We start from the raw sequence: 27,440 nt of genomic DNA on the forward strand, positions 1-27,440 counted from the left end.
ATTCCATGGTCAAGTCTCAGCCTTCATTTCACTTAATATCAGCAATATCACTTCCTGCTCCCTTGATAGGATATCTTCACTGACTTCCAGGATACCCCGATGCCCTTGGACTTCCTCTTGTCCTACAGACCATCGTTTTTCATCGCTCAGTCTCTTTTTAGTGATCTCACCCGGTCTGATGGCTTTAACACTACTCTCGAATGAATATTCCAGTCCAGACCCTACTGGGTCTCCAGACTCCTTTATCCAACTGTCTACTCCACCACATCTCTGGCTGTTAACAAACACCTGGAACTTGACTTATCCACAGTGGTACATGCTGTCCCATTCACAGTCTTCCCAGAGTTAGTTGACGGCAATGCCATTCTTCCGGTTCCACCTTAGAATATGTCTTTAGCCTGTAACGCTCCTCTCCTATGTATTTGCATGGCTTACTCTCCCATCTACTTTGACCACACTATTTTAAAACTGTAGTCTTCTTTTCTACTTTCAGATTCCTCTTACACGGTTCCCCCCCCCCCCCCCGCTGTGTTGCACTTATCACCTTCTATCTTACTCTATAATTTACATATTTATGACACTAGTTACTTATTCTCTGTCTTCTTCCACTAGAATATAAACTCCATGGAGGCAGGGATTTTTGTCTGATTATTTCTTGGATGTATCTCAGGTGACTAGAGCATGTCTAGCACTTGGTGGATGTTCAAAAACATTTGTTGAATGAATGAATGAATGATGTGATCTTTATTCTTGAGGAGCCTGCAGTCCGTTTGGGGAAATAAATTATATGTTCGAAAAAAGAATGTCTGCCAGTACCAGGCAGAATGTGCCAAGTGATAAGTGAGTAGAATAGGCCCAAAGTGCTAAGACATTGTCTTTTCTAAGGATTCGGAAGACTGGGCTCAATTTGAATAATTCACCCTGCAAGAAAACTGATCATAATCTCGGAAAGTGAAGATGGGAGTAAAACATTTTAGATGAGAGCAATTTAGGGCCTCAATGCCACTGCATTTCTGAATTTAAAAGGAAGCTATTTGTTGCCAAAAAGAAATACAAAAAGAGTTCATTCCAACTGAAGGTCTCTTTCTTCTTTGTCTACAAAAGTACAAAACTATGTCCCACTAATGGGCCTTTTGGTTAATGCATATGCAGTGGCTGTTACTAGGTGCTAGGGGTGGGTGTACAGAAGAAGGAAAGAAGAAATCAGTCTGTAAGCCCCACTTCAAATCAGATTTTTTCAAGTCAGTTCACTGCAAAATAAAGAGGGGAGGGAATTAAACAGTTACTAAGAAACAGAAGAAAAAATATAAGTGGGCCAAGGGAAAAGCTTTTAGTAAATGTGAAAAAATCATGCTGACACTGATGATGGGCCACTTAGGAGCGATTATTTCTAATGGAGCAAAGAGGGGCAGCGGGTGCTGTGAGATGCAGGCTGGGGTCTCTTCAAAGAAACCCCCGGCTTCCTAACTGTCACTTTGTCTTTGGGCTGGAGCTGACATTCTGTTAATGCATCCCACCCCTGCATCAGCTGTCCCTAAGTGCAGCCACTTAGGAGATGAAGCAATTTTTGGTACAGCTTCTCTTTGTCCATTGAGTATTTTTTTCAGGGGCAGTTGAAGGCTAAACTGAAAGAGAAGCGGATAAAATTTATCTGTGCCCCAAGACTCTCCTCCTGTCCTTTCCCTCTCACTGGTGTCCCCTCTAGTGCTTCAGGAACCAAATGGACTGCAGGCTTTTTCTTCTCCTTCTAGCTAAACAGAGGAAGACATGTTTCTGGTCATTTAGACTGACATCCTTACTACCTGGTTTCTAGTATGTTTCTCCTCTTGGGATTATTAGTATTTTAAACCTTTGCTCTTCAGTTGTGATCTGAAAAATTCTGTCTGCCCTGGAAGGTTAAGGAGAATTTAAGTATCTGAATTCATCTAAAAATGGGGCCCAACCTGCTTTCAGGTTGCTTTGGTCAAAGGAAACGGTTTGTTTGGATCTCTTAGGAAGCCCTGTTGCAATTTTAACTGCATGAGACTTCCTTCTGGAAGATTGAGGGATGGCAAAAGGATTCTTCTGGACTTTACTGCTCTCATCTGCAGCCCTAAGGCATGGTCTCTGCTCAGACTTGGTACTGAGGACCCCCTTGACTGGCTATCTCCAGCCTTCTATACCGTCTTCCTTCTCACTTATATAACCTCCTTTTCTTCCCTTTCTCAGCCAGTTGGTGTCAGCCATCGGTGATACAGGGATTGTACTCTGGGTTTTATCCCTTGACTCTTGGCTGACACCTGGTCTGATTTCCTTGACCCTACCCTGAAGCAGGGTGACCCCTGCCTTGAACATTTTACAAAATCATTCGCTTGTTTGCTATAAATCTTAAACTCTCCAAGTTCATTATGGGGAGGATGTCCAGGGTGGTTTAGGAAGGAGACTCAGTTCTAATAGTTGATGAGAATACAGGTAGAAGCTTGAATGTGGCTTGTACTTGTATGTGGACTGTGGTCATCTATGAAAGTCAGGGCTGATCATCAGCGAGTAAACATCTCCAAGTTGCACCAGCTGTTGGTTACTGCCTATGAGGAAATTGGTTGCTAAACATTTTTAATATTACCTCAACCTACTGTGGCCCAGAGGCCAAGTGGTAGAATGGCAAAAGCATGAACTTTAGATTCATCCAGACATGGATATTAATTAATGTGTGACGTTGGGCAAGTTACATAACTTATTTACGTCTTTTTTGATCCCTGTGATTTCCCTATGTTTTCTGCAAGGATTAAATTAGATGACAGAAACAAAATATGTAGCACAGTTTCTGGCACTATTATTTTACTTATTTATTTGTTTATATTCCTGGACCTGAACTACTTTCTTGGAGGGAAGTGAAAGGGGGGAAGTAGTTAGAAAGGAACTTCTGGAAAGAGAATGGTTCCAGCAGTTACTCAGAATGTTTAGTCCCTCTTACCATTCTCTAAAAATAAAAATAATTTTTAAAGTATAATTATTATTATCTCAAACAGTAAATACATAGAATCACAGGTTGATAAACAATCTTTATAGCATTGAACCCAAGCCTTAGTTTGTCATGTAAGTCTCTGCATTAAGAACACTGAATAGCATGGTATATAGTATCTTGGCTCATAACTTTAAAAGAAAAAACACTAAAAAATAGTTTTAAAGGCAATTCTCATATCCACTTCCCAGGGAAAATATGATAATTCAGTGAAAATATCTCTACATAGATGTGAGGTAATAAGGCTCACAATTTGTGATTTCTGATCCTCTAAGAGAAAACAAGAGTAGACCTTGGAAACTCCGGATGAATGGTTTATGTAATCCTTGGTCTAATTCAAATCTCAAATATGTCCTTTATTTTTATACCTCCAGAACCTGAAACAATGACAGGCATTTAGTTGGTGATTAACAAATGTTTATGTGACCAATGAACAGAGACACCATTAGCCCAATTCTAATTATCCTGAGCTATGTATATTAACTTCTAAGCTATAGACTTCTAAGCCATAACATACCTAAAGTTGCAGCCTATCTTTATTGCAAGTCTGCAATGTATTTAACAAAAAACAATGCAGGGGAATATATTAGGAGAAACCAGTGGGTCTTCATCAGGGGTGATGTTGCCTCCAGGGCACATTTGGCAATGCCTAGAGACATTTTTGATTATCACAACGGGGGGCTGGGACTGCTAATGACATCTAGTGGGTAGAGGCCAGGGATGTTTCTAAACATCCTACCACATACAGGACCACTCCCTACAACAAAGAATTATCTGGTCCCGATGTCAAAAGTACCAAGGACAAGAAACTCTGGCCTAAGCAATGGATATTTGAGACTGGCACTTAGCACATCACAATAATGTGTAATTCTGCCTTCTGCTTCTCATGCTGAATGCCTTATGTACTCATGCATAAGATGTGTATTCCAGGCATTTAGGTAGATTTTCCATTATCTAACTTTACTTTGCCTGCCCTTTTACAATATGGCAGAGGCTATTCATCTTACGTTAAAAAAAAGCAAATGACTGAGTGAGTTGTTAGAGGAGCATTATGCATCCTTTTTATAGTGACAGTCTGCTGGTTCAGATCTAATCTTTACCTGCTGTAAAACGGAGATACTATATACCATTTACTCATTTCTGCTTATCTCTTATTTTTGTTTGTCTGGCTGTAGTTTCTTGGTCTCATAAAACAAAACCATGGCTTAATGTGCCCTTCTATAGCCTTGGTGAAAACTTTGGGTCCTCAAAAATGTATATAGTGCAGAAGTTACAAAGATCATTTCATATTATTACTTCTGTTTAGTGCTTTCTGCAGGCCTTAGCACTTCCTCACCCGGAGTCAACTGTCTATATCAGAGCATAGCCGTGCAGAGATATGCAGAGATAACTGTGGACCCTGGACTCTCATTTAGCTTCAGATGCTAAGTCCCTCCTCACCCGCCAGTACATAGAGAAGTTTGTTTCTTTTGTTGTCACCCCTCACTTGTGGTTCTTTGGTTTTTCCTTACTTGTGTCTGTTCTGAGAAGGTAGAGAAATTTAATGAAGAACAGGAGTGCTGGATTCAACATCTGGGATTCATATCCTGATTCTGACATTTAGCAGTATTTTACCTTGGAAAGTTTCTTAATGTCTTTACAACTCAGATCCCACATTTGTATACATGGGAACAATAAAAGAGAGTTGTGAAAGTAGAAAACGAGGAATGTGTGCTGTCATGCAGCAAGTTCTCAATAGCAATGTTATCATGATGATTAGTGTTGATATTTATCTCTTACACATCATATGTTTCTCGCCTCTTCTCTGTATTAATAGTAATGGGATAATTTCCTCTCCAAATGTCTCTGTTCTCTCCGTTCCATATATTCCTGATTGAAGACTGGGAATTTTAAGGTGACATTGGCAGAAATAGAAATGTAGCACTTTTAATTTCTCTATCTGGCAAGAAGTGTAATGTATTTTGCTGACAAAGAATCTCAAGTCATCCTCAATTTTCTGTAGTGATATCTTTCGCAAATCTTTAAATGTAGGGACAGAATACCTACAGAAACGTTGCAGTTATAACAGAAAGCAATTTGATACATTATTCTTACTTGTTTTGTTTTCTGTTTTCAATTTTTTCTGGTATAACTGAACTAAAGTACATATATTTAAATATAAAATTTGATTAGTTTTGAATCATGAAATCATTGCTACCATCAATGTAAATATTTCCATCACCCACGAAGGTTTCCTCATGACTTTTCGTGATTATGTTTACTTTTTACTTTTTCATAAGGCCAGGAAATAAGAATTGACTAGATTTAGACAAATCTTGCATTTTCTGAACTAGACATGCAGAATTATAACTAAATTACCAAGAAAATAACATAAACTTTTCCTTTGAAATCCAGGTGGGACATGTAGTTGTATCAGAACATAGATTCTTGGACCCTATAACTGTATAGAATTTACTCATTTGTTCACTCAACAAATATACATATAAGCATCTACCAGGTCCTGTTCCAGGTGAGGACACAGGGCTAAAGAAGACAAATTCCCTGGAAAGACTTATTGAGGAGAGAAACAAAAAACTAAAAGTCTATGAGAAGAGTAGGAAATCCCACATTATTTTTTCTCTAATGCAATTTAAAAAGAAGTGGCAGAAATAGAATACTGTTGCAAGCACTAAGTTGTGATAGGTTTGATCACAAAAAAGAATTTGCATATATCATTTATATGTAATAAGGCTTCCATAACAAAGTTGAATTTTTTATACTTGACCCTAGTGTTAGACGAGACGGTGAAGAGCAGAAGTGTTACTCATGTTCAAAGTAAGTATATGTTAATGCAATTTTAAAATACTGTCTTGGGACTTCCCTGGTGGTCCAGTGGTAAAGAATCTGCCGTCCAATGCAGGGGACGTGGGTTCGATCCCTGGTCAGGGAACTAAGATCCCACATGCCACAGGGCAACTAAGCCCACATGCGCATGCCACAACTATGAGCTCACGCGCCTCAACTAGAGCCTGAGTGCCACAAAGTACAGAGCCCATGTACCCTGGAGCCTGAGGGCCACAACTAGAGAGAGAAAACCCGCATGCCACAACTAGAGAGAAGCCGGCGTACCACAACCAAGAGCCTGAGAGCCACAAGGAAAGATCCTGCATGCCTCAATGAAGATCCTGCGTGCCTCAATGAAGATCCTGCGTGTGGCAACTAAGACCCGACGCAGCCAAAAACGTAATAATAATAAATAAATCTTTAAAAAAAACTCTTAAAAAAATAAGTAAATAAAAAATAAAAATACTGTATTGACATCAAAATTATTAGAGGGACAATAAGGACTAATCAAGAGCAATGAAGTTCAGGATGTTTATTAGCTAATTGTGCAGTAAAAAATATCATCAACTTATAAAATAAGTTCTATAAAGAAAATGTTCAACAAGTCAAATGAGTTCATATTTTTTTTAAAGCACAACATAACATTTACTTGCTTAGGGTAGATGGGGAATTTTTATATTATTGCTCCCATGCTCCAGTTTATTTGAACAAAAATGGTTTATATCTTAAGGTTATTAGATATTTAAAAATCTTGATAAGCAAACCTTCAGAAAAACAAAACAGCCCCTCTAGCATTCATTGTTTAGCTTACCGTGTGACACATTTTACATATACTGTCTCACGTGAATTCAAAACAACCCAGTTATGTATCATGTTTTCCATTTAAGGGAGAAATTGATGATAGCCAGTTGACGCATTTGGGGACAAAAACCTATAGCCTTATGATTATAAGCTGGATCATAACCCAACAGTAACTGACAGAAGAGCTAACCTCCTAAAAGGGAGAGCAGTAGTGTACAACTTTAGCAGAGTGAACATCTGTCACAATTAAGCTCATAATTGACATGATGAATTAAACTTCTACATAATAACAAATATAGTTTAAGAGGTAAATATCAAAACACTTCATGGCCCTTACCTCTTTTTGGTAAGATTGTAGTGGATTTTAAGTCTTTTTTTCCCTCTGCTCTTTGTTGTCAAGTCTTTTTACAGACAATATGTCTTACTTTTTCTAGCAGTCAGGATAGGCTGTTATATTGTGATTAAAAACAGCGCTCAAATCTCAGTGTCTTAACAACATGCAAGTTTAATTGTTTCTCCTACAACTTGTCTAACATGGATTGGTATGGTGGTTCTCTACATTGTAGTTGCTCCAGGACCTCTGTCTGGACACTTGTCCTCACATTATCATGGCATGGGGAAGAAAATGTGACAAATTGATCACTGGCTTTTAAACCATCCACAAGGAAGTGATTTGGTACCTTTGCTCACATTTCATTGGTGAAAGAAAACCACATGACTTTGCTTAGCTTCAAAGAGTGTGAGAAAATGCAATTCTGATCTGCGCCTAAAGCAGAGCCAGGTATATTTGGTGACTAGCACTAATAACTATAAAACTTAATTAATAACTTTTTAATGTTCTAAAATATGTTACATAATTTTTAAAAATCTACTTAATTAAAAATTAATTATATTAATTTTCCTGGAAAGTTTATAGATTCCTGTTAACCAACCTTATGATGCCAAAACCAAGATTATTCCTAGTGTCCCCCCTGGGAACTTACTTATGCCTCCAACCTGTCCAGTGATACTCAGTCATCTCAAGCTCCAGGGTCAGCTCTCTCCACAGGGTTACTTCTAAAATGCTTATATGCTCTGATTTCAGGGCATGACCGATACTTCATGATCTCTTCTCACCTACTTGTTCTTATTCTTGGACACCCCTCACTGACACACCCTGTGTTTCAATCACAGTAGACACGTCACCATGCTACAAATTCACCACACTGTTTCACAGCTCTGTTCCTTTGAATTTCCTATCCTACTTAACCTTAGCATATGTTGAGTTTAAATGTCAGCTATATTATCTCTAACAAGCTAATCTCCCTTTTTGTTTTGTCATAACACTTTTTTTTTTCTTTTGTCATAACACTTTTTATGTGACTCTTTTAGCATTTAGCATACTGTATTATCATTTATTTGTAATACCAGGTTTTAAGTACTTGGAGAATAGGAAACATCTTACTCATGTTTGGTTCTTCTTTGGCCAATAAAGGGCTTGATAATAAATTAGTTTATTTAATCAGTATGCATCATCATTATAAAATAAGTTTATGAAGAAAAAGTGATTTTAAAAATAATAATCACCTTCAAATATATCTTCAAATTAAGTATGATGTTATAGGAGTAATGAGAAATGACTTCTCTCCAGCTAACACTGAGAACTGATGAAGAAGTTAGCCAAAATTAAAGAAGAATGGTGAAACTTAGCTGAAGCACCACATGTACTGCTTTGAAATCTGAAATCCATAAAGGGTCTGTTAGTTGACTGTCTATCAACTAGGCTAATAAATTTAAAAATAAATGTGGTATAATGTATAAAGTATATTTTAATATAACTCAAATTTCCCTGTATTTAGAAAAGCTGAGTACATCATCCAGAGCAATCTACAGATTTAAGGCAATCCCTACCAAAATACCAATGACATTTTTTTCTACAACTAGAAAAATCCATCCTAATATTCATTTGGAATATCAAGAGATCACAAATGGCCAAACAATCTTGAAAAAAAAGAACAAATTTAGAGGTCTCACACTTCCTGATTTCAAAATGTATCACAAACCTACATTAATCAAAACAGTACGGTACTAGCATAAAGACAGATACATGAAATAGAATAGAAAGGCTAGAAATAAACCCTCACATATATAGTCAAATGATTTGCAACAAGGATACCAAGACCATTCAATGGGGAAAGGACTGTCTTTTCAACAATCAGTGTTAAGAGAACTGGATATCCACGTGCGAAAGAAGAAAGTTGGATCCTCACCTTATACATTATACAAAAACTAACTCAGAATGGATTAAAGACCTAAGTTTAAGATGTAAAATTAGAAAAACATAGGGAAAAAGGCTCATAACATTGATTTGGCAATGATTTCCTGTATATGACACCAAGGGCACAGAAAACAAAAGTAAAAATAGATAAGACTACAAAATTAAAAACTTCTGTGTATTGAAGGACACAATAAACAGAGTGAAAAGTCAATCTACGGGATGAGAGAAGATATTTATAAATCATATATCCAATAAGGGGGGCAATCTCCAGAATACATAAAGAACTCCTATAACTCAATAACAAAATTTCAAACCACCTGATATGAAAATGGGCAACAGACTTAAATAGACATTTCTCCAAATGAAATATACAAAAAACCAAAAAGCATATGAAAAAATGTTCAACATGATTAATCACTAGGGAAATGTAAATCAAAACCACAATGCTATATTAGCTCACACCTACCAGGATGGCTACTACCAAAAAAAAAAAAAAAAAAGAAAAGAAAAGAAAGAAAGTAATGTGTTGGTGAGGATTTAGAGAAATTGGAACCCTTGTTCACTGTTGGTAGGAATGTAAAATGCTGTATTTTTTATGGAAAACAGTAGGGTATTTCCTCAAAAAATTAAACATAGAATAACCATATGATCCAGCAATTCCACTTCTGTATATACATCCAAAAGAATTAAGAATAAGAATAGGGTTTTGAAGAGATATTTGTACACCCATGTTCATAGAAGCATTATTCACAATAGCCAAAAAATAGAAGTAACTGAAGTGTCTATTGACAGAGGAACGGATAAACAAAATATGGTAATTACATACAATGGAATATAGAGTATTATTCAGCCTTAAAAAGGGAAGGACATTCTGACACATGCTGAACATGAATAAACCTTGAAGATATTATGCTTAGTGAAATAAGCCAGTCACAAAAAAATAAATACTGTATGATTCTACTTATATGAGGTATCCAGTGTAGTCAAATTCATAGAAACAGAAAACAGAATGGTGGTTGCCAGGGGCTGGTGGGGAGGGGACGTGGGGTATTGTTGTTTAATTGGTATAGAGTTTCAGTTTTGCAAGATGAAAAAGTTTTGGAGATTGGTTTAGAGCAATGTGAATATACTTAATACTATTGAACTGTACAATTAAAAATAGTTAAGATGGTAAATTTTATGTTATGTGTATTTTATCACAATTAAAAAATTTAAAAATCTGAATACAATATTATGGTGCTCTATATGTGGTTTAAGACAACTACAACTAAACACTGCACGCATGTTTAAGTCTATCTCTACTCTAAACTCATGACCAACAGAGTTACAAATAATGCTGTCAGTTCTACAGTCTTTCAGAGCCCATCCTAATCTCCGAAATAGTGACAATAAATTATACAACAATAAATAGTACTGAGGAAATAATATATATACAATTATGTAAACAATATCACATTAGGTCACTATGTGTTTATCCATTCCTACACACTATGTGTGTAAAATTTGCCCAGCGTAATTTAGATTTACTCCATTATAACAAAAAACAATTGACTTTCAAGAATTATTGGTTTAACAGGCAGAGAAAACCATTCTGTGTATCTCTGGTTTACCAGTAGCCTCTGTGAATACTCTTTGATCTTTGCAGTAGGGTAAAGGCATAAGGAACCCTTTGTCAAAAGTGTAAAACCTAAGACCTGGGCAGTGTTTGAAAGTCCTTGAGATTCAGCTTCTTTTAACATATAAATGCAAATATCTTTGCCATGTTACTTTTTTTTTCCCCCTCAGCTTTATTGACATATAATTGGCACGTAAATTTGTGTAAGTTTAAGGTGTACAGCATGATGATTTGATACATGTACATATTGTAAAATGATTACCATAATAGGGTTACTTAATACCTCCATTACCTCACAAAATTACCATTTCTTCTTTTTTGGGGGGTAGGAGGTGAAAACACTTAAGATCTAACTCTTTTAGCAACTTTCAAGAATATAATACAGTATTGTTAACTATAGTCACCATACTGTACATTAGATCCCCAGAACATATTCATCTTATAACTAGAAGTTTGCACCCTTTCACTAATATCTCCCCAGTTTCCCCACACCCCAACCCCTGGTGACTACTACTCTACTCTTTCTCTGAGTTTGGCTTTTTTAGATTTCACATATAAATGAGATCATATAGTATCTGTCGTTCTCTGTCTGACTTATTTTACTTATTATAATACCCTCAAGGTCCAACCATGTTGTTGCAAATGTCAGAATTTTCTTCTTTCTCATCCCTGAATAATATTCATGGAATGTATGTGTGTGTGTGTATACATATATATATATACATACATATATATATATATGTATACACACACACACACATGCATATACATATACATATTTTTATCCATTTACCCATAGACAAACACTTAGGTTGTTTACATATCTTGGCTACTGTGAATAATGCTGCAATAAACGTAGGAGTGCAGATATCTCTTTGAGATCCTAATTTCATTTTTTTGATTAGATACCCAGAAGTAGGGTTGCTGTATCATACAGTAGTTTTATTTTCACTTTTTTGAGGAACTGCCATAATGTTTTTTATAGGGGCTGCACCAATTTATATTTCCACCAACAGTGCACAAGGGTTCTCTCTTCTCCACATCCTTACCAACACTTATTATTTATTGTCAACAGATGTGAGGTGTTATCTTACTGTGATTGTGATTTTAATTTCCCTGATGATTAGTGATGTTGAGCATATTTTCATGTAACTGTTGGCCATTTGTATGTCTTCTATTCAGGTCTTCTGACCATTTTTTAATCAATTGTTTGTTTTTCTGCTATTGAACACCAAGTTACTTCTTAATATATAATAGGTACGCTTTCCTTTAAGAATAGATGAAAACTGAATATTAAAGATTATGCTTAAAACATTAATCTAGTTCCTTGGCTGAGTTTCCAATGACAGCTGATGGTATTTAAAAGAAAAAATTTGTATCATTTCCTTTGGTCTCGCAATATGCCAATAAAAGCTCTCTGACCTTCAGCCACACTTCAGAAAAGGGAATTACAGCTTGTCATTTCTCATTGTGTAATTAATAGGGTAATTAACAAGTTAGTGTTAAGCTTTCAAGGGCTGACTTAATTTTCCTTCTTTAATGTCAACCCAATTATTTCAATTGGATAACAGCATAAAAGTTCATTGTGAAAATGGAACGGGAGATTTTTTAAAACGATTAATTGACAAATCAAACTCATCAGACATGCAATTATCACTTTTTGCAAAATTCTTTTAAGTTCAATTAAAAAGTAAAACTATTTGTAAATTTGCTGAGATATTATAAAACATTATATCAGTGCTAGATTATTCTAAATCATATTAATTTATACTTGACAATTTTTATTATATTTCTGTTACAGTGTTCTTCCTATGTATTACAACTAATTCAAAGCTGTTTAAAATACTCTAAGGACAAAAATATTTAGCTGAATTAAAACTACTCAATGTGGAAGTTCACACAATGAATATATATTTTTAATAAGTGATACATAATTTTATCAGTATTTAATCACTACAATCCATTCCAGTTTTATTTAAAATTTTAAAATGTTTTCATCTATAAAATTATGCCTTTATTATACTGACAAATCTGACTATCAATTACTTTTCAAAATATGATAATTTGCATATTATTCAAGACTAGATGGATCAGTGGTTCTTAAAGTTAGTCAAAATTAGATGGATCAGGAGAGACCTTCAATATGGCGGAGGAGTAAGACGTGGAGATCACCTTCCTCCCCACAGGTACATCAGAAATACATCTATATGTGGAACAACTCCTACAGAACACTTACTGAACACTGGCAGAAGCTCTCAGACTTCCCAAAAGGCAAGAAACTCTCCACATACCTGGGTAGGGCAAAAGAAAAAAGAAAAAACAGAGACAAAAGAATAGGGATGGGACCTGAACCTCTGGGAGGGAGCTGTGAAGGAGGAAAGGTTTCCACACACTATGAAGCCCCTTCACTGATGGAGACAGGGAGTGGCAGGGGGGATGCTTCAGAGCCATGGAGGAGAGCGCAACAACAGGGGTGCAGAGGGCAGATGGCTTTACAGGAGAATTCTATGAAACATTTAGAGAAGAGCTTACACCTATCCTTCTTAAACTCTTCCAAAATATAGCAGAGGGAGGAACACTCCCAAACTCATCCTACGAGGCCACCATCACCCTGATACCAAAACCAGACAAAGATGTCACAAAGAAAGAAAACTACAGGCCAATATCACTGATGAACATAGATGCAAAACTCCTCAACAAAATACCAGCAAACAGAATCCATCAGCACATTAAAAGGATCATATACCATGATCAAGTGGGGTTTATCCCAGGAATGCAAGGATTCTTCAATATACACAAATCAATCAATGTACCATACCAATCAATGTACAATCAATCAATAAACCATATTAACAAATTGAAGGAGAAAAACCATATGATCATCTCAATAGAGGCAGAAAAACTTTCGACAAAATTCAACACCCATTTATGATAAAAACCCTCCAGAAAGTAGGCATAGAGGGAACTTACCTCAACATAATAAAGGCCATATATGACAAACCCACAGCCAACATCATTCTGAATGGTAAAAAACTGAAACCATTTCCTCTAAGATCAGGAACAAGACAAGGTTGTCCACTCTCATCACTATTATTCAACATAGTCTGGGAAGTTTTAGCCACAGCAATCAGAGAAGAAAAAGAAATAAAAGGAATCCAAATCAGAAAAGAAGAAGTAAAGCTGTCACTGTTTGCAGATGACATGATATTATACATAGAAAATCCTAAAGATTCTACCAGAAAACTACTAGAGGTAATCAATGAATTTGGTAAAGTAGCAGGATACAAAATTAATGCACAGAAATCTCTTGCATTCCTGTACACTAATGATGAAAACTCTGAAAGAGAAATTAAGGAAACACTCCCATTTAGCATTGCAACAAAAAGAATAAAATACTTAGGAATAAACCTACCTAAGGAGACAAAAGACCTGTATGCAGAAAACTATAAGACACTGATGAAAGAAATTAAAGATGATACAAACAGATGGAGGGATATACCATGTTCTTGGATTGGAAGAATTAACATTGTGAAAGTGATGATACTACCCAAAGCAAACTACAGATTCAATGCAATCCTTATCAAACTACCACTGGCATTTTTCACAGAACTAGAACAAAAAATTTCACAATTTGTATGGAAACACAAAGGACCCCAAATAGCCAAAGCAATCTTGAGAAAGAAAAATGGAGCTGGAGGAATCAGGCTCCCTGACTTCAGACTATACTACAAAGCTACAGTAATCAAGACAGTATGGTACTGGCATAAAAACAGAAATATAGATCAATGGAACAGGATAGAAAGCCCAGAGATAAAACCACACACATATGGTCACCTTATTTTTGATAAAGGAGGCAAGAATACAATGGAGAAAAGACAGTCTCTTCAATAAGTGGTGCTGGGAAAACTGGACAGCTACATGTAAAAGAATGAAATTAGAACACTCCCTAACACCATACACAAAAATAAACTCAAAATGGTTTAAAGACCTAAATGTAATGCCAGACACTATAAAACTCTTAGAGGAAAACATAGGCAGAACATGCTTTGACCTAAATCACAGCAAGATCCTTTTTGACCCACCTCCTAGAGAAAGGGAAATAAAAACAAAAATAAACAAATGGGACCTCATGAAACTTAAAAGCTTTTGCACAGCAAAGGAAACCATAAACAAGATGAAAAGACAACCCTCAGAATGGGAGAAAATATTTGCAAATGAAGCAACTGACAAAGGATTAATCTCGAAAATTTACAAGCATCTCATGCAGCTCAGTATCAAAAAAACAAACAACCCAATCCAAAAATGGGCAGAAGACCTAAATAGACATTTCTCCAAAGAAGATATACAGATTGCCAACAAACACATCAAAGGATGCTCAACATCACTAATCATTAGAGAAATGCAAATCAAAACTACAATGAGGTATCACCTCACACCAGTCAGAATGGCCATCATCAAAAAATCTACAAACAATAAATGCTGGAGAGGGTGTGGAGAAAAGGGAACCCTCTTGCACTGTTGGTGGGAATGTAAATTGATACAGCCACTATGGAGAACTGTATGTAGGTTCCTTAAAAGACTAAAAATAGAACTACCATAGGACCCAGCAATCCCACTACTGGGCATATACCCTGAGAAAACCATAATTCAAAAAGACAGATGAACCACAATGTTCATTGCAGCTCTATTTACAATAGCCAGGACATGGAAGCAACCTAAGGGTCTATCGACAGATGAATGGATAAAGAATATGTGACACATATATACAGGGGAATATTACTCAGCCATAAAAAGAAAAAAATTGAGTTATTTGTAGTGAGGTAGATGGACCTAGAGTCTGTCATACAGAGTGAAGTCAGTCAGAAAGAGAAAAACAAATACTGGATGCTAACACATATATATGGAATCTTAAAAAAAAAAAAAAGGTTCTGAAGAACCTAGGGGCAGGACAGGAATAAAGACGCATAGGTAGAGAATGGACTTGAGGACATGGGGAGGGGGAAGGGGAAGCTGGGACGAAGTGAGAGAGTGGCATGTACATATATACACTACGAAATGTGAAATAGATAGCTAGTGGGAAGCAGCCACATAGCACAGGGAGATCAGCTCGGTGCTTTGTGACCACCTAGAGGGCTGGGATAGGGAGGGTGGGAGGGAAACGCAAGAGGGAGGGGATATGGGGATATATGTATATGTATAGCTGATTCACTTTGTTATAAAGCAGAAACTAACACACCATTGTAAAGCAATTATACTCCAATAAAGATGTTAAAAAAAAAATTAAATGTATCAATGTTTCTCAAAGTGTTGTCACTAGATCAGTAGCATCATGATCCCTTGCTAACTTATTAGAAAAAAACTCTCAGGCCACATCCTACACGTACTAAATCAGACACTGGGAGTAAAGCCAGCAGGCAGTGTTTTAACACATTTACCTAATGATTTTAATGCACACTAAAGTTTGAGAACTACTAGACTAGGTTATGCTATTATAGGAAAAATCATCTCCCAAATCACAGCAATTTAGCAGAACAAGAGTTTATGTCACATAAAAGCAAGGTCTGCTGTAGATCTAAATAATTCCCAAGGCAGCTCTCTTTGATATTTTGGCTCAGCATTTTGGGATACTTCAAACTTATAGCACAATTGGTATGGCAAGGAATGAGTAAGCTGGAGAATAAAGTGATGGGCAATTAAATGCTTCCACCCAGAAACGAGCAACACTACTGCTCACATTTCACCAACTAAAGCAGTCCACGTGGTCACACCTAAATTCGAGGATTACGGACCTTCAATCTCCTGAGGTCTAGAAGTAGAGACAACCACATACTGGTAAACATTAGTAATGCCTATCACAATTAGCTATGTTTCCTTTTCCAACTGCAAGTCCCTGAGTATAAACCCAGAGTTACTGAGTAATAGGAGTTGGCCTAGAAATCTCTAGTTTTAACAGTAGCCCAGGATATCCCACTATCTGATATCAATTAAATTTAAGAACCAGTGCTTTGGATTTTAATTTTAATATCTGTTATATAATTAACTTTGTTTTATCAAATGGAAGATGATTGAATTTACAGAAATGCAAATATTTATGACAAGTAAAATAATGTCTTTGGTTATTATAAGAAGGCAAGGAGAGGTGTATATTAGGCTTTGTATCGTCATTAGCTTTTACTAGCCAAGGCTCTATTTATGACAGGATAGATTTAATACATGTTTAATGTATTTATGCAAAAAAATTCATTTCCTGAGCTTCTTTTTGAATCACTGAAATATGAAGAGTGGACACTGTACCACCTCCAAATTGGAATAATTCTGAAATAATGATGTACAATTAGCCTGTCTAGAATTTGGGTGTTAACTCTTTCTTGCTTTCTCTAAATGTTTGAGTCTAGAGGACTCTGTCCCCAAATATAGTTTACATACCTTATATTAAAGCAAGATAAACATTTATACAATGTTCAGTAGGACACAGAAAACTGTTTTAGAAGGCAGTCGTGCTCACCTGATGTATAATGAGTATCTAACCTAGGTTTTAATCCATTCAGGATCTCAATTTTTAAAAAAGTGTTTCTGATACTGAACCAATTTATTTTTAGTCAAGTATCCAATAAATGATCTATTACATCTTGCAGAAATGAATATATGTTAGATTTATTTCTTTTCTTCTTTCCCTGAAGTCTTATCTCAATTAAAAATGAATCCTATCACTATTTTATGGGTGAATGCTATGGACCATAATCACTACTAAGTAATTCATATAAAAATGAGCCTCTATGTGGAAAAGTCTGTACACTGAGTTATTTTTAAAGAAATGGCATTACTATTGCAAAGAAATAATGGAACATATACATGTATAACCATATATGTACATATATACATAAACACATATACACATATAAAAAATGACAGATGTCACAAAAATCTCCTTCAATTTTCAGTTTCTCAAAAAATCCTTCTCCAAACTAAAACAAACCAAAAAACTGCCTTACTTAGAATTCTTTATCTCTTTCTCCCTTGGTTATCTTTTACCTTCTTGCTTTTTATCTGAAATACTCTTCCTTCAGAACTCCCACGACATATTTCCTCAGCTCATTCAAGTCCTAGCTCAAATTTCGCCTTCTAAATAAGGTCTCTTCTAATAACAATCCAACTTAATATTGCAGTACTCCCTCCTTGTACTCCTTATATGCCTCCCTTTCTTTATTTCTCTCCATAACACTTATCACATTTGCTGCTATATATATACATATTTATTTTGTTATTGTTTATCACTCTACACTAGAATGCAAACTCCACAAGGCAAAGAATTTTTGTCTGTTTTGTTCACTCTTGTACTTCCAGTACCTAAAACAGCGATGACACATAGTAAATGTTTGATAATTACTTGTGAACTAAATAAAGAAATGTTATTAAAAAAACAAAGGAAGAAGCAAATAAATGGATGAATTAATTATAAAATATTTAGAGCTCTTAGGTTCAGGAAATCATCACCTCTGCTAAATGGGTATGTGAGCATGCTGAAAATTGTACTATAAAATTGATGATGAACTATTTTATCAACTAAACTCTTGCATCATACAAAGAATAGAAATACCAACTCATACAGGTAGAAGTCAGGGAAGGTTACTTCACAAGTTTACTTTGTAAGAATATTTTAAGGTACACCTGAAGGTGGTGAATAGATCACCGAATGAGAAGGGCATAACAAGCTGAGAGAACAAATTGTGCACAGCAAAGAGACGAGATAGCAGAGCATGATTGGTAAGGGAGAACTACAATTATTCAAGGAAAGCTGTAGCGTAAATATTGAGAGAGGAAATACCAGGGAAATAAAATCAAAGGGGCACAAGAGTACCAATGATGAAGGCTGCATGTGTCATGCTGAAGAACTAGAACTCATTCTTCCAAGAACTGAGGAACCACCAAACAGCTTTAAGCCTGGGCATGACATCACCACACTGTCATTTCTAAAAACACCATTTTGTCTGCATCAGAGACATGAACTTAAATAGGGTAGAGGGCAGAACATGGTCTAGGTGGTTTACGATAAAGATGTTAACTAAAACAGATGGTAGGGATGGAGGACAGAGGTAAATTTGAGAAATGTGAGATAAAAACTGAGAAGTCTTAAGTGATCAGTTGGAAATGAGGGAAGAGAGAAAGACAAGAATCTAGAATGACCACTAGGAATCTGGCTGGGCAACTGGATAAAGAGGGAAACCTAGGAGAAAAAGCAAGTTTTGGAATAAAGGTGATGAGTTTGGCTTTTGTTACGCTGGGTTAGATGTGCCTGTGGGACATCCACATTAAGACGATCAATGGGTGGCTGAATCTCTGAGTCTGTCACTTGCTAGAAGCAACTGAAGATGTCCAGCAGTGAGTCTACAGCGTACAGGCAGAGAAAGGCATGAGTCAGATGGAAGGCTTTAGGGAGAGTGAGGTAAACAAGTAAAAAACAAGAAGCCTGGGAATAAAACCTGAACAACATCAGCTTTTAAGGAACAGAGAAAGAAAAAGAGAGTTTAAGAATATGAGAAGGGGAATAAATGGCTGAAAAGAAGGACACGACAAGGAGAGAATGATGGCACAGAGGCCAAACAAGGAGAGTTTTAGTCTTTCACTGAGGAAGGGAGTAGTCAAAATTGTCAAGAGCATCAGAGAGATAATTTAAGTACTATCGTTCCCCTACACTGCATAGAGAAGGAGACAGACAAGACCAGGAAAAGGCTAAGGGAAAAGTAGTTACCAGAATGCTCACACCAATATGTTCCAGATTTAAATATAGAAAACTGGAAGTGTTTGGTCATCACCAGGGAATTAGTCTCACTTTATGATTTTTTTCTTTCCCAATAAAGGCAAATACTACTGATCATTGAAGTCTGGTACAAGTCCTGCTTCTTCTATTTCTTTAGACCTACATATGTATTTATTTCACTATCTGCAGAAATATGAATTGTATGATTGTTGTGGATTAAAAATTTTATTTTTGTCTTTTAGGGTTGGCAATATTTTAAAGATTTTAAAACTTAGAGAAATAATTAGTTCTATGAATATGTTTAAAAATACTATCGTGTAATCAAAGTTTAATTAATAATATTACAAATAATTTTGAGGCTTGCTTAAATGGAAATAAAGAACCTATGTTCATGCAAAACCAACATGGTGGAAACACTAATACACTAAGCTATGTAATCAACTATATCCTAATAATTAGGTTTAACTCATAATTGCTAATTGTATTTCCACTTGGAATTAGAGAACTTGAAGCTTTGCACTTAGAACATATAACATATAATCATCTTAGATCCAAATTACCCCACTCCTTGAAATAAAATTAAAATTATTTGGTTATATGTTTTATAACACAAAAATTGTTATATTATTCAAAAGTATCTTCTAGAAATATATTTTTTGTCATCAACTTCTATTGAATTATTTTATTTTATTTATCCTATTTAAATATAGGTGCAAAATAAAATAAAATAATTTTTTACTCTTAATTGACTTTACATTTTATTAAACTAACTCCAAAAGCACACACAGATGTAAATAGAACATAGTCTATAAATAGAATTCATTCAAGTTAATAAAGTTAGTAAAGAAATCATTTCTGCTTTTGCTTAGGATAAAGGCCCTGGCCTTTTTTTCTTTTTCATACCATGGAAATTAATCAAAGCTAAGTTTGTTAAATATTAATATCTAAAAAAAAATACTGATTTTCCTTCATTAATTAAAAAAAAATTACATTCTCTCCTCTAAATTCTTATCATGTCTATATTCATCTCCACAACTGCCTACTCACTAGCATAACTCTGAATTTTCTTGACCTACCATGACCTAGTTTTTTGTCAATTGTCTTCATTTCCTCATATCACAAAGGAGTCCAAATGGAGAGCAGAGCAAAATGCCAGTGGGAGCATTATATGCCCATACTAAATTCCTGCTTTTCAAGATGGATTTCCACCTCCAGCACCACTGGATGATTCTGAGGTGCTTCAAGATTAATGTGTTAAGAACCAGATTTATTATACCCTTTCCCACATTTCTTTTTCTTGTTTTCCTTTTTAGTAAATGTGCCATTGATGAGTAGCCCAGACCAGAAACATAGAGGTCATCCTTATTGTCTCTGTCTCCATCACTTCTCCACTTATTTACTTACTAAGTCCTACAATTTGTATCTCCTAAATCTTCCTACAATTCTCTGCTTCAAAATCATTCTATCAAAACCTCTTTAACTGAGACTATTATCTTGTTTTCAACTTGACTAATTCAGAAATTCTCTTGCTTCTGGTCTTGTCCTATTCCCTACCATATCTCAATAGCCTCAATGCATTCTCCACACTGGTGTCAGAGAACCTTTACCAAAATCGTTATGATTGTGTCATTCCTGTTCTTAAAGTAAAATAATGACAACAAAATGAACCAAATCAAAACACAATAACTACCATTATATCACAGTATTTAACAAAGTGGGTTCTGCAGTTTACTGCCTTGGGTCAAAACCCAGACCTTCCATTTACTTGCTATGAAAGCTTGGGTAAATTATCTCAACTCTCTGCATCTACATAGTCTCATATTTTAAAAAGTGGGACCAATAACGATTCCTTTTTCTTAGAGTATAGTAAGGAATAAATGGCACATAGCACATGGCATTTCTATTATTGAGAGTTTTAAGCTCCTACCATGTGGGCACCATGAGGCACTCTGTATATCTCACTAATCATGACAACAATCCCCTGATGTATACATTATCTTCAATTTACAAATGTGTCAACTCAAGTTTTTAAAGTCAAGTAACCTGCTGAAAATTACATAACAGAGCCAGGATTTCAACCCATGGTCCAGTCAGTGGATATCCCTCTCTCTATGCTCTTTTCTGATTTCCTAGGAAAGGAACTGAATGGGTGTATGTCCATCTCTGAGGCACTCAACGGTGGTTTGGAAAGCAGGTTCACATCATGCAAACGTGACTGGTACTGCTGTAACATGCAGATTCCATAGCAAAGGAGCTAGTAAAAAGCTCTTTTTTATTTCTCCTACGTTGGCCTTTTATACATTCTCCCTCATCCTTCCTGTTTCCGTGTTTCTGATGATCAGTCGTAATGAAGTGCCTGTCGTTGCCTGACAAACCAGATTCTCAGGTATCCTCACATTTACACGTGTTACACCCTTTTGCCCCTTCTCTGGTTGAAGCATTTCTACTTGTCCTTTATGATAACTTAATGATAATGTCATCCTCTCCAAAACTCTCCTCTGCCTTTACCAGGCAGCTTTAAAACCTTCCCCTCCCCTAAATTCTTTTCATGTCTATATTCATCTCCTAAGCTGCCACAATATTTTTTTCTTGTCTCTCTCTGCACTTGTTACACTATAATAGTATCCTGCTCACATGTTGTGTCTCCCCCTCACTCAACTCTGAGCACATGGAGACAAAGTTTTACCTGTAATACTGTCCCTTGTGCTGAACATAGCACCTGGTATACAGAAGATGCTTGATAACGATTGTTCAAATAAGTAAATGAGTAAATATATTTTAATTGCTCTTAACATATAAGCACAATTCACTCCAGATTTCTTATACAATTTTTGAAATGATTATTGTTGAATCTATTTACTCAATGGTGAGTACTAAAGAGCTACCTAACCTAAAATGACCTCGGACAGATTACTTAATGCATTGGAGCTTCTTTGTCTAAACACTGGATATAATAATACCTTTTTATGCATTCATTCCTTCAATATTTATTTAGGTATTTCCATGAGCCAGGTAATACCTAGGTGCTAGCGATAGAATGGTGGGCAGCCTTACGGTCCATCCTATTCAGATGTGTATTTGATTGAGTGGAAAAGTCAGCCAAGAAAAGTCATTCATAATGTGATGAATGTTCTCATAGGGGATGGTCATGGGAGTACTGCAGTGCTATGGGGATATGTTGAGGGAGACCTCTTCCAGGCTTGGGAGCTGGGGGTCAGGACAGTCTTTCTTTGTGACATCTAAGCCAGATGGTATGAATGTGTGTGTGTGTGTGCAAATACACATGTGCATGTGTGTGGGTGCTTAGTGGGGAGGAGGAGTTGGGGCCAGAATGAGAGAAACAGGCGGACTGGACAGTATTTTCGGAACCTGAAAGAAATTTAATGGCTCAATTTGAAAGGCGTAAGTGAGGGATTTAGACTCAAATATCATTGGAGAGGTACAGGGATTAGATGAAGTCAGGTCTTATAAGCCTTTCAAAAAAGTTTTAACTTTATCCTTAGAGCAAGTTTTAACTTTACCCTTAGAGCAAGTTTTAACTTTAGCCTTAACTTTATCCTTTAACTTTATCCTTAGAGCAACTTCATCCTTAAAAAAAGTTTTAACTTTATCCTATTAAACTATTAATAGGACAATGCATCAGAATTGCATTTTTAAAAATTACTTGAACTGCAGTGTGGAGACCGGACTAGTAGGCAGACTGTTACGAGGCTGCTAGTAATAATCCAGGTGAAAGATTTTGACTTAAGAATTAGTTAGAAAGCATGAAAGAAATGAACAGATTTGAGAGTTCATAGAGATGTAGAATTAACAACCATTAGAGCTTGATTGTGGGACTGAAGAAAGGTAGGAATCAAGGAAGATGTTCAAGTTTCTGCCTTGGGCTGCTGCTGGGCAGAAAAGCCAGTTACTGGAGGAAGCAAGGATAGTGAAGTGTTACCCTGTTTCCCTAGAATTGTTTTGTTTTTATATAATTGTTTTGAAGATTAAGTGTAATAGTTTATATGATAGCAACTACCTCAATGCCTAGTGCACCATAGCTGCTTTCTGTAGTCATTTCAATTCCCTTCTTCTCTTTTCCAAAGTTGTACCAGTAATTTAGTAGCAAAACTGGGACTAGACTCCCAGGCTTCTGTTTACCAGTCCAGAGTTCTTTGTTAATGGACTGCTGATCTATAAACAAAGATGAAACACAGGAATTTTAAAGCAAATATTCACAACTTATCCTGGAATTGCTTACAAGCTGACAGCTATCCAACTTATTTTTAGTTTATGTTTAAAATGAATCATATGTTCCAAAATGACTGACAGAAACACAGTTTTGTTTCTGAAGCCAATTCTTTTCCATCATTTTGGACATCATTCAGAGGTATAACAGACTTTCAGGGCATTTAAAAGCATTCATCCATGACAACAACAAATGCTAATTATCATAAAAAATAAACAGCTCCTGTTAACATCGTTCTAAGAATTTCTCCTACTCCAGCACTATATTTCATCTACCATCCCATCTGTTTTGGGGGTGGGAACAAAGACTGGATGAAAGTATAATTATCATGTATCAAACTGGACAACACAACAAAATAGAAATGAATATAAGTGGGAGGAATAGCGTACATAATAAATCTGGAAAGGAAAAAAGAAACATATATAAAATGCATCCTGCATCCTGCAGTAAACAGCAGATACACAAGTTCATAATGAAGTTATTAATGTTTATGTCATTGGGTATGGGGTAGATTTTTCTCCTATATCAGTTCACAGTTCAAGCTGTTATCAGATTTTCTCCCACATGATCAAATAGTCATCTTGTTCACCTGGGAAGTTTACAAATTCTCTCTGTTAAGTTCTGTTATTAAAATTCCACCTTGAGACTTTTAAACATATCCAAAAAGACAAAAAAAAAAGCCTACTTCTATATATTTATGAATTCATTTCAAAGACAATCTTCTATCTATCTTAGAGTCAGTTCTATCCCCTAAAAAATCAAGAATAGCAAAGTTCTAAAAGTGTGTAAAATTAAAAGGCCGGTTACAAATGCAATTATTTCATTACAAATAATATTAAAAACATGAACAACCACATATCCCTAAATAGAAACTAGAAGCTCAAGAGAGACCAGGAGTTTGTTTCTTTTACTGGCATATACTCACACCTGGTACTGTCCCTGGAATGTAGCAGGGGCTTAATCAATGTTTGTTGAATTAAATATTGCATAAAATGGAGCATTAACATGCTTTTTTCCCCTCAGAGGATTTTTAAGGCATACTTTATGAATAATTCTGTAATGATTCTCGGTTAGCATTCATATTTAAATAATCAAAGACTTTTGGAATATCCAAGTATTGATGTCCCCTTCAAGTGATTGTAGTGGTAACGTTTCTTTTAAATATTAGCTTAAACTATTTTAATAAATGTAATCTTGGGTCAAGTCTCCATTAAAAGTATATACATCTAATTAACTGACTATATTTATTTCTCTATTTAAATTTATCTCAATGATATAAATATTTAGAATATTATTCAAAGCAAAAGATCAACTACATATGAAACATTACTTCACCAAACTATGATGTGACCTTGATCACAAATCCCATTATCTCTTTATTCAGTCACTCAAGAACAACATATGTGAAGTAAAAATGTCAAATACATATACATAGAAACAGAATAATGAGGAAATGTGGTATATCATAAACATTTTGAACATTTGCCAAATTTCTTTCTACTATGAGGAGTTTTAAGATAATAAGAAATAAATATATAATATCACATGTATAACATACATATATATGTATAACATATATGTGTGTATATATACAGTGTCTATGTGCATATACATATGAGGATATGTGATATTTACTCAGAATTCACCTGAATTATATCAGAAGAGAAAGGAGAAGTAAATAAACTATGGATTCACAATGCATGTGTGTTCATATTTGTATATTTCTATATATGACCATCCATAAACATAAGTGGACCATTTTGTAACTGAGCATGCCCTGGAGTATGATGTTACACACCCTCAGAAAAACCACTCACACAGAACCTGCCATTCATAATTTGACATACAGAACTTTACCAATGATAGAAAAGTAATGATTTGGAATATAACAATGCAATAAATTTAATAGGTCTAATTTAAGCTTAAAAACACATCAAAGGTACTTAGGTTATTTTTAAAGACTATTATTGCTGTATTTCTAAAGTTAAAAATTTTAATAAACATTTCACTTTTTTAAATCAAATATGCAAAATTATACTATTAATGTGTATTTAGACTTACTCTTTCTTATCCCAATTTTTAAAATTTTTCAAACTATTTACATTATTTTTCCAACCCTGTAACTTCCTGTTCTCTGTTCTCTTGGGAGAGTTCCTATCTGTCAATTTGCAAATGGTCAATTTTATTGGCAAAGGGACTAATTTCTGCACATAGTTCTAAATACTGCATTTATAAACAAAGTGAGCTCCTGGTGTATTTGGGGAGAATTTAAATTCAAATAAATTTCAATTTTGATGTAAACATAAAGGTATAGTGAAATGTTCTAGAATAAAATATTTTAAAATTCTAACTTAAAGAGCACTATTTAGACCAGTGATAAACATCTTAATGTGAAATTCCTTATCACTAGGTAATAATCAAAATAGTATGCAGTTCCTTTACCAATATAACTTCCAAGGAATTAATACTTTATTTTTACTGTTTACCTTCTTATATTTCTCTGAGACTTGTTTTTATCTGATACCTCAAAATAACCATTCATATATAAAAATAATAACATGCATTAAAACAAGAAAGCACAGACCACCTCTAGCCAGCAAATATTCATTTAAAGACACGGAAATAAATACAACTTAGTAAATACTATTTTCCAAGTCCCTAAGCTATATCTACATATAAACAGTTCCAAAAACTCAGAGTATTTCAATAGGTACTTTAACGTGCTATCCAGATATAAAGGTTATTACTTTTCACACACATTCTTTGCACATAAACAGCTATAGAAAATGTTAAGGCCAAAGTCTGATTTCTTTTTTTTTTTTTCCTGGATTTCTTGATAAGCTTCAGTGACAGCCAGTTATGAGGCTTTACTTTGGGAAACTAACCTGAAATTAGTAGAAAAATTCTTTGAATGAATATTTCAATATTATATTTCATACTATCTCTATTCTTCATCCAATACTATGGTTCACAGTAACATCCTTCCTAGAACAAAAGTGCTTATTTTACAAATATAGAAAAAAAAAGTGTATGATTTTGTTCTTTGTTTGGACGTATGAAATTAGTGTTAATGTTTCATTTCAAATGTTTTCCTTCCCTTAATTAAAAAAAAAAAAAACAAGAAAAGAACAAAAACAAACAAAAAGAATACAGTAAGAATCTCGAATAAGTTTCAGAAAATTACCTATATTTAAAGCATAGCCCCAAAGGTTACTGATTTTTCTTACCAGTGCTGTCATCATAGACAACTGTGACAGTTTTCCACTTGAAGAACTGCACCAAGTCCAAAATGGCACGGCTGAGTGAAGAGAAGTCTGGGTAGAGACTGACATAGAAGGAATCTTTGTTGTCTGACACCTGGTGCTTCCAGCGGGTCTGGATGTGGGGAACCCCCAGAGCATTGCAGATCGACTGCACTGCATTTGCTGAAGAGCTGTGTGAAGGCCCGAAGATGGCAGCCACCCCAAGAGACAGCTGATCACAGGCTGAAGAGGAGACAGAAGTCTGTCAATAATGAGAGGAGAGATGCCAGTGTGCCAATATTACCACATTATTATTGTAAACCCAAAGGCATCATCTTGAAGGAAGATTTGTCTTTAATATAACATCTGCATCTAGCTGATTTTACGTTTTGTCTAACTCCAAACATTTTCAGTTTGTTACAAGGGAAATTCACCTAGACACCTACAGCTCGATGTTCAAATAATTCTACAAATAATGTCAATGTAATAATTCTACAAATAATGTCAAATAATAATTCTCAATGTTCAAATAATTCTACAAATAATGTCTCGTCCCAAGGGAGGAGAGGAGGAAGGAGAAAGAGGGGGAATATTCTAGGATTTAAGGGGAGAGGGTTCTTTTTGGAAGAATACTTCATATCGGGGAATAGTGTTCTTTCCCAAATTCACTGGTCATTCTCTACAATTTCAAATTCTTAATCAGAAGCCATTTATC

At 35.3% G+C, this 27,440-nt stretch overlaps 1 protein-coding gene across 5 annotated transcripts in view; it reads right to left on the minus strand.

Moving 5' to 3' along the window:
• The window catches only part of GRIK2 (glutamate ionotropic receptor kainate type subunit 2), a 633,079-nt gene that overhangs the window by 354,879 nt on the left and 250,760 nt on the right, over positions 1-27,440 (minus strand). For all 5 annotated transcript variants that reach the window (XM_036871504.1, XM_036871501.1, XM_036871502.1 and 2 more), the window contains exon 4: positions 26,711-26,968. In XM_036871504.1, coding sequence (XP_036727399.1) covers positions 26,711-26,968 — 258 coding nt within the window. The remainder of the gene's footprint in view (positions 1-26,710; positions 26,969-27,440) is intronic.

This window comes from Balaenoptera musculus, chromosome 12 (genome assembly GCF_009873245.2).
Source record: "Balaenoptera musculus isolate JJ_BM4_2016_0621 chromosome 12, mBalMus1.pri.v3, whole genome shotgun sequence".
NCBI classification, from domain to species: Eukaryota; Metazoa; Chordata; class Mammalia; order Artiodactyla; family Balaenopteridae; genus Balaenoptera; species Balaenoptera musculus.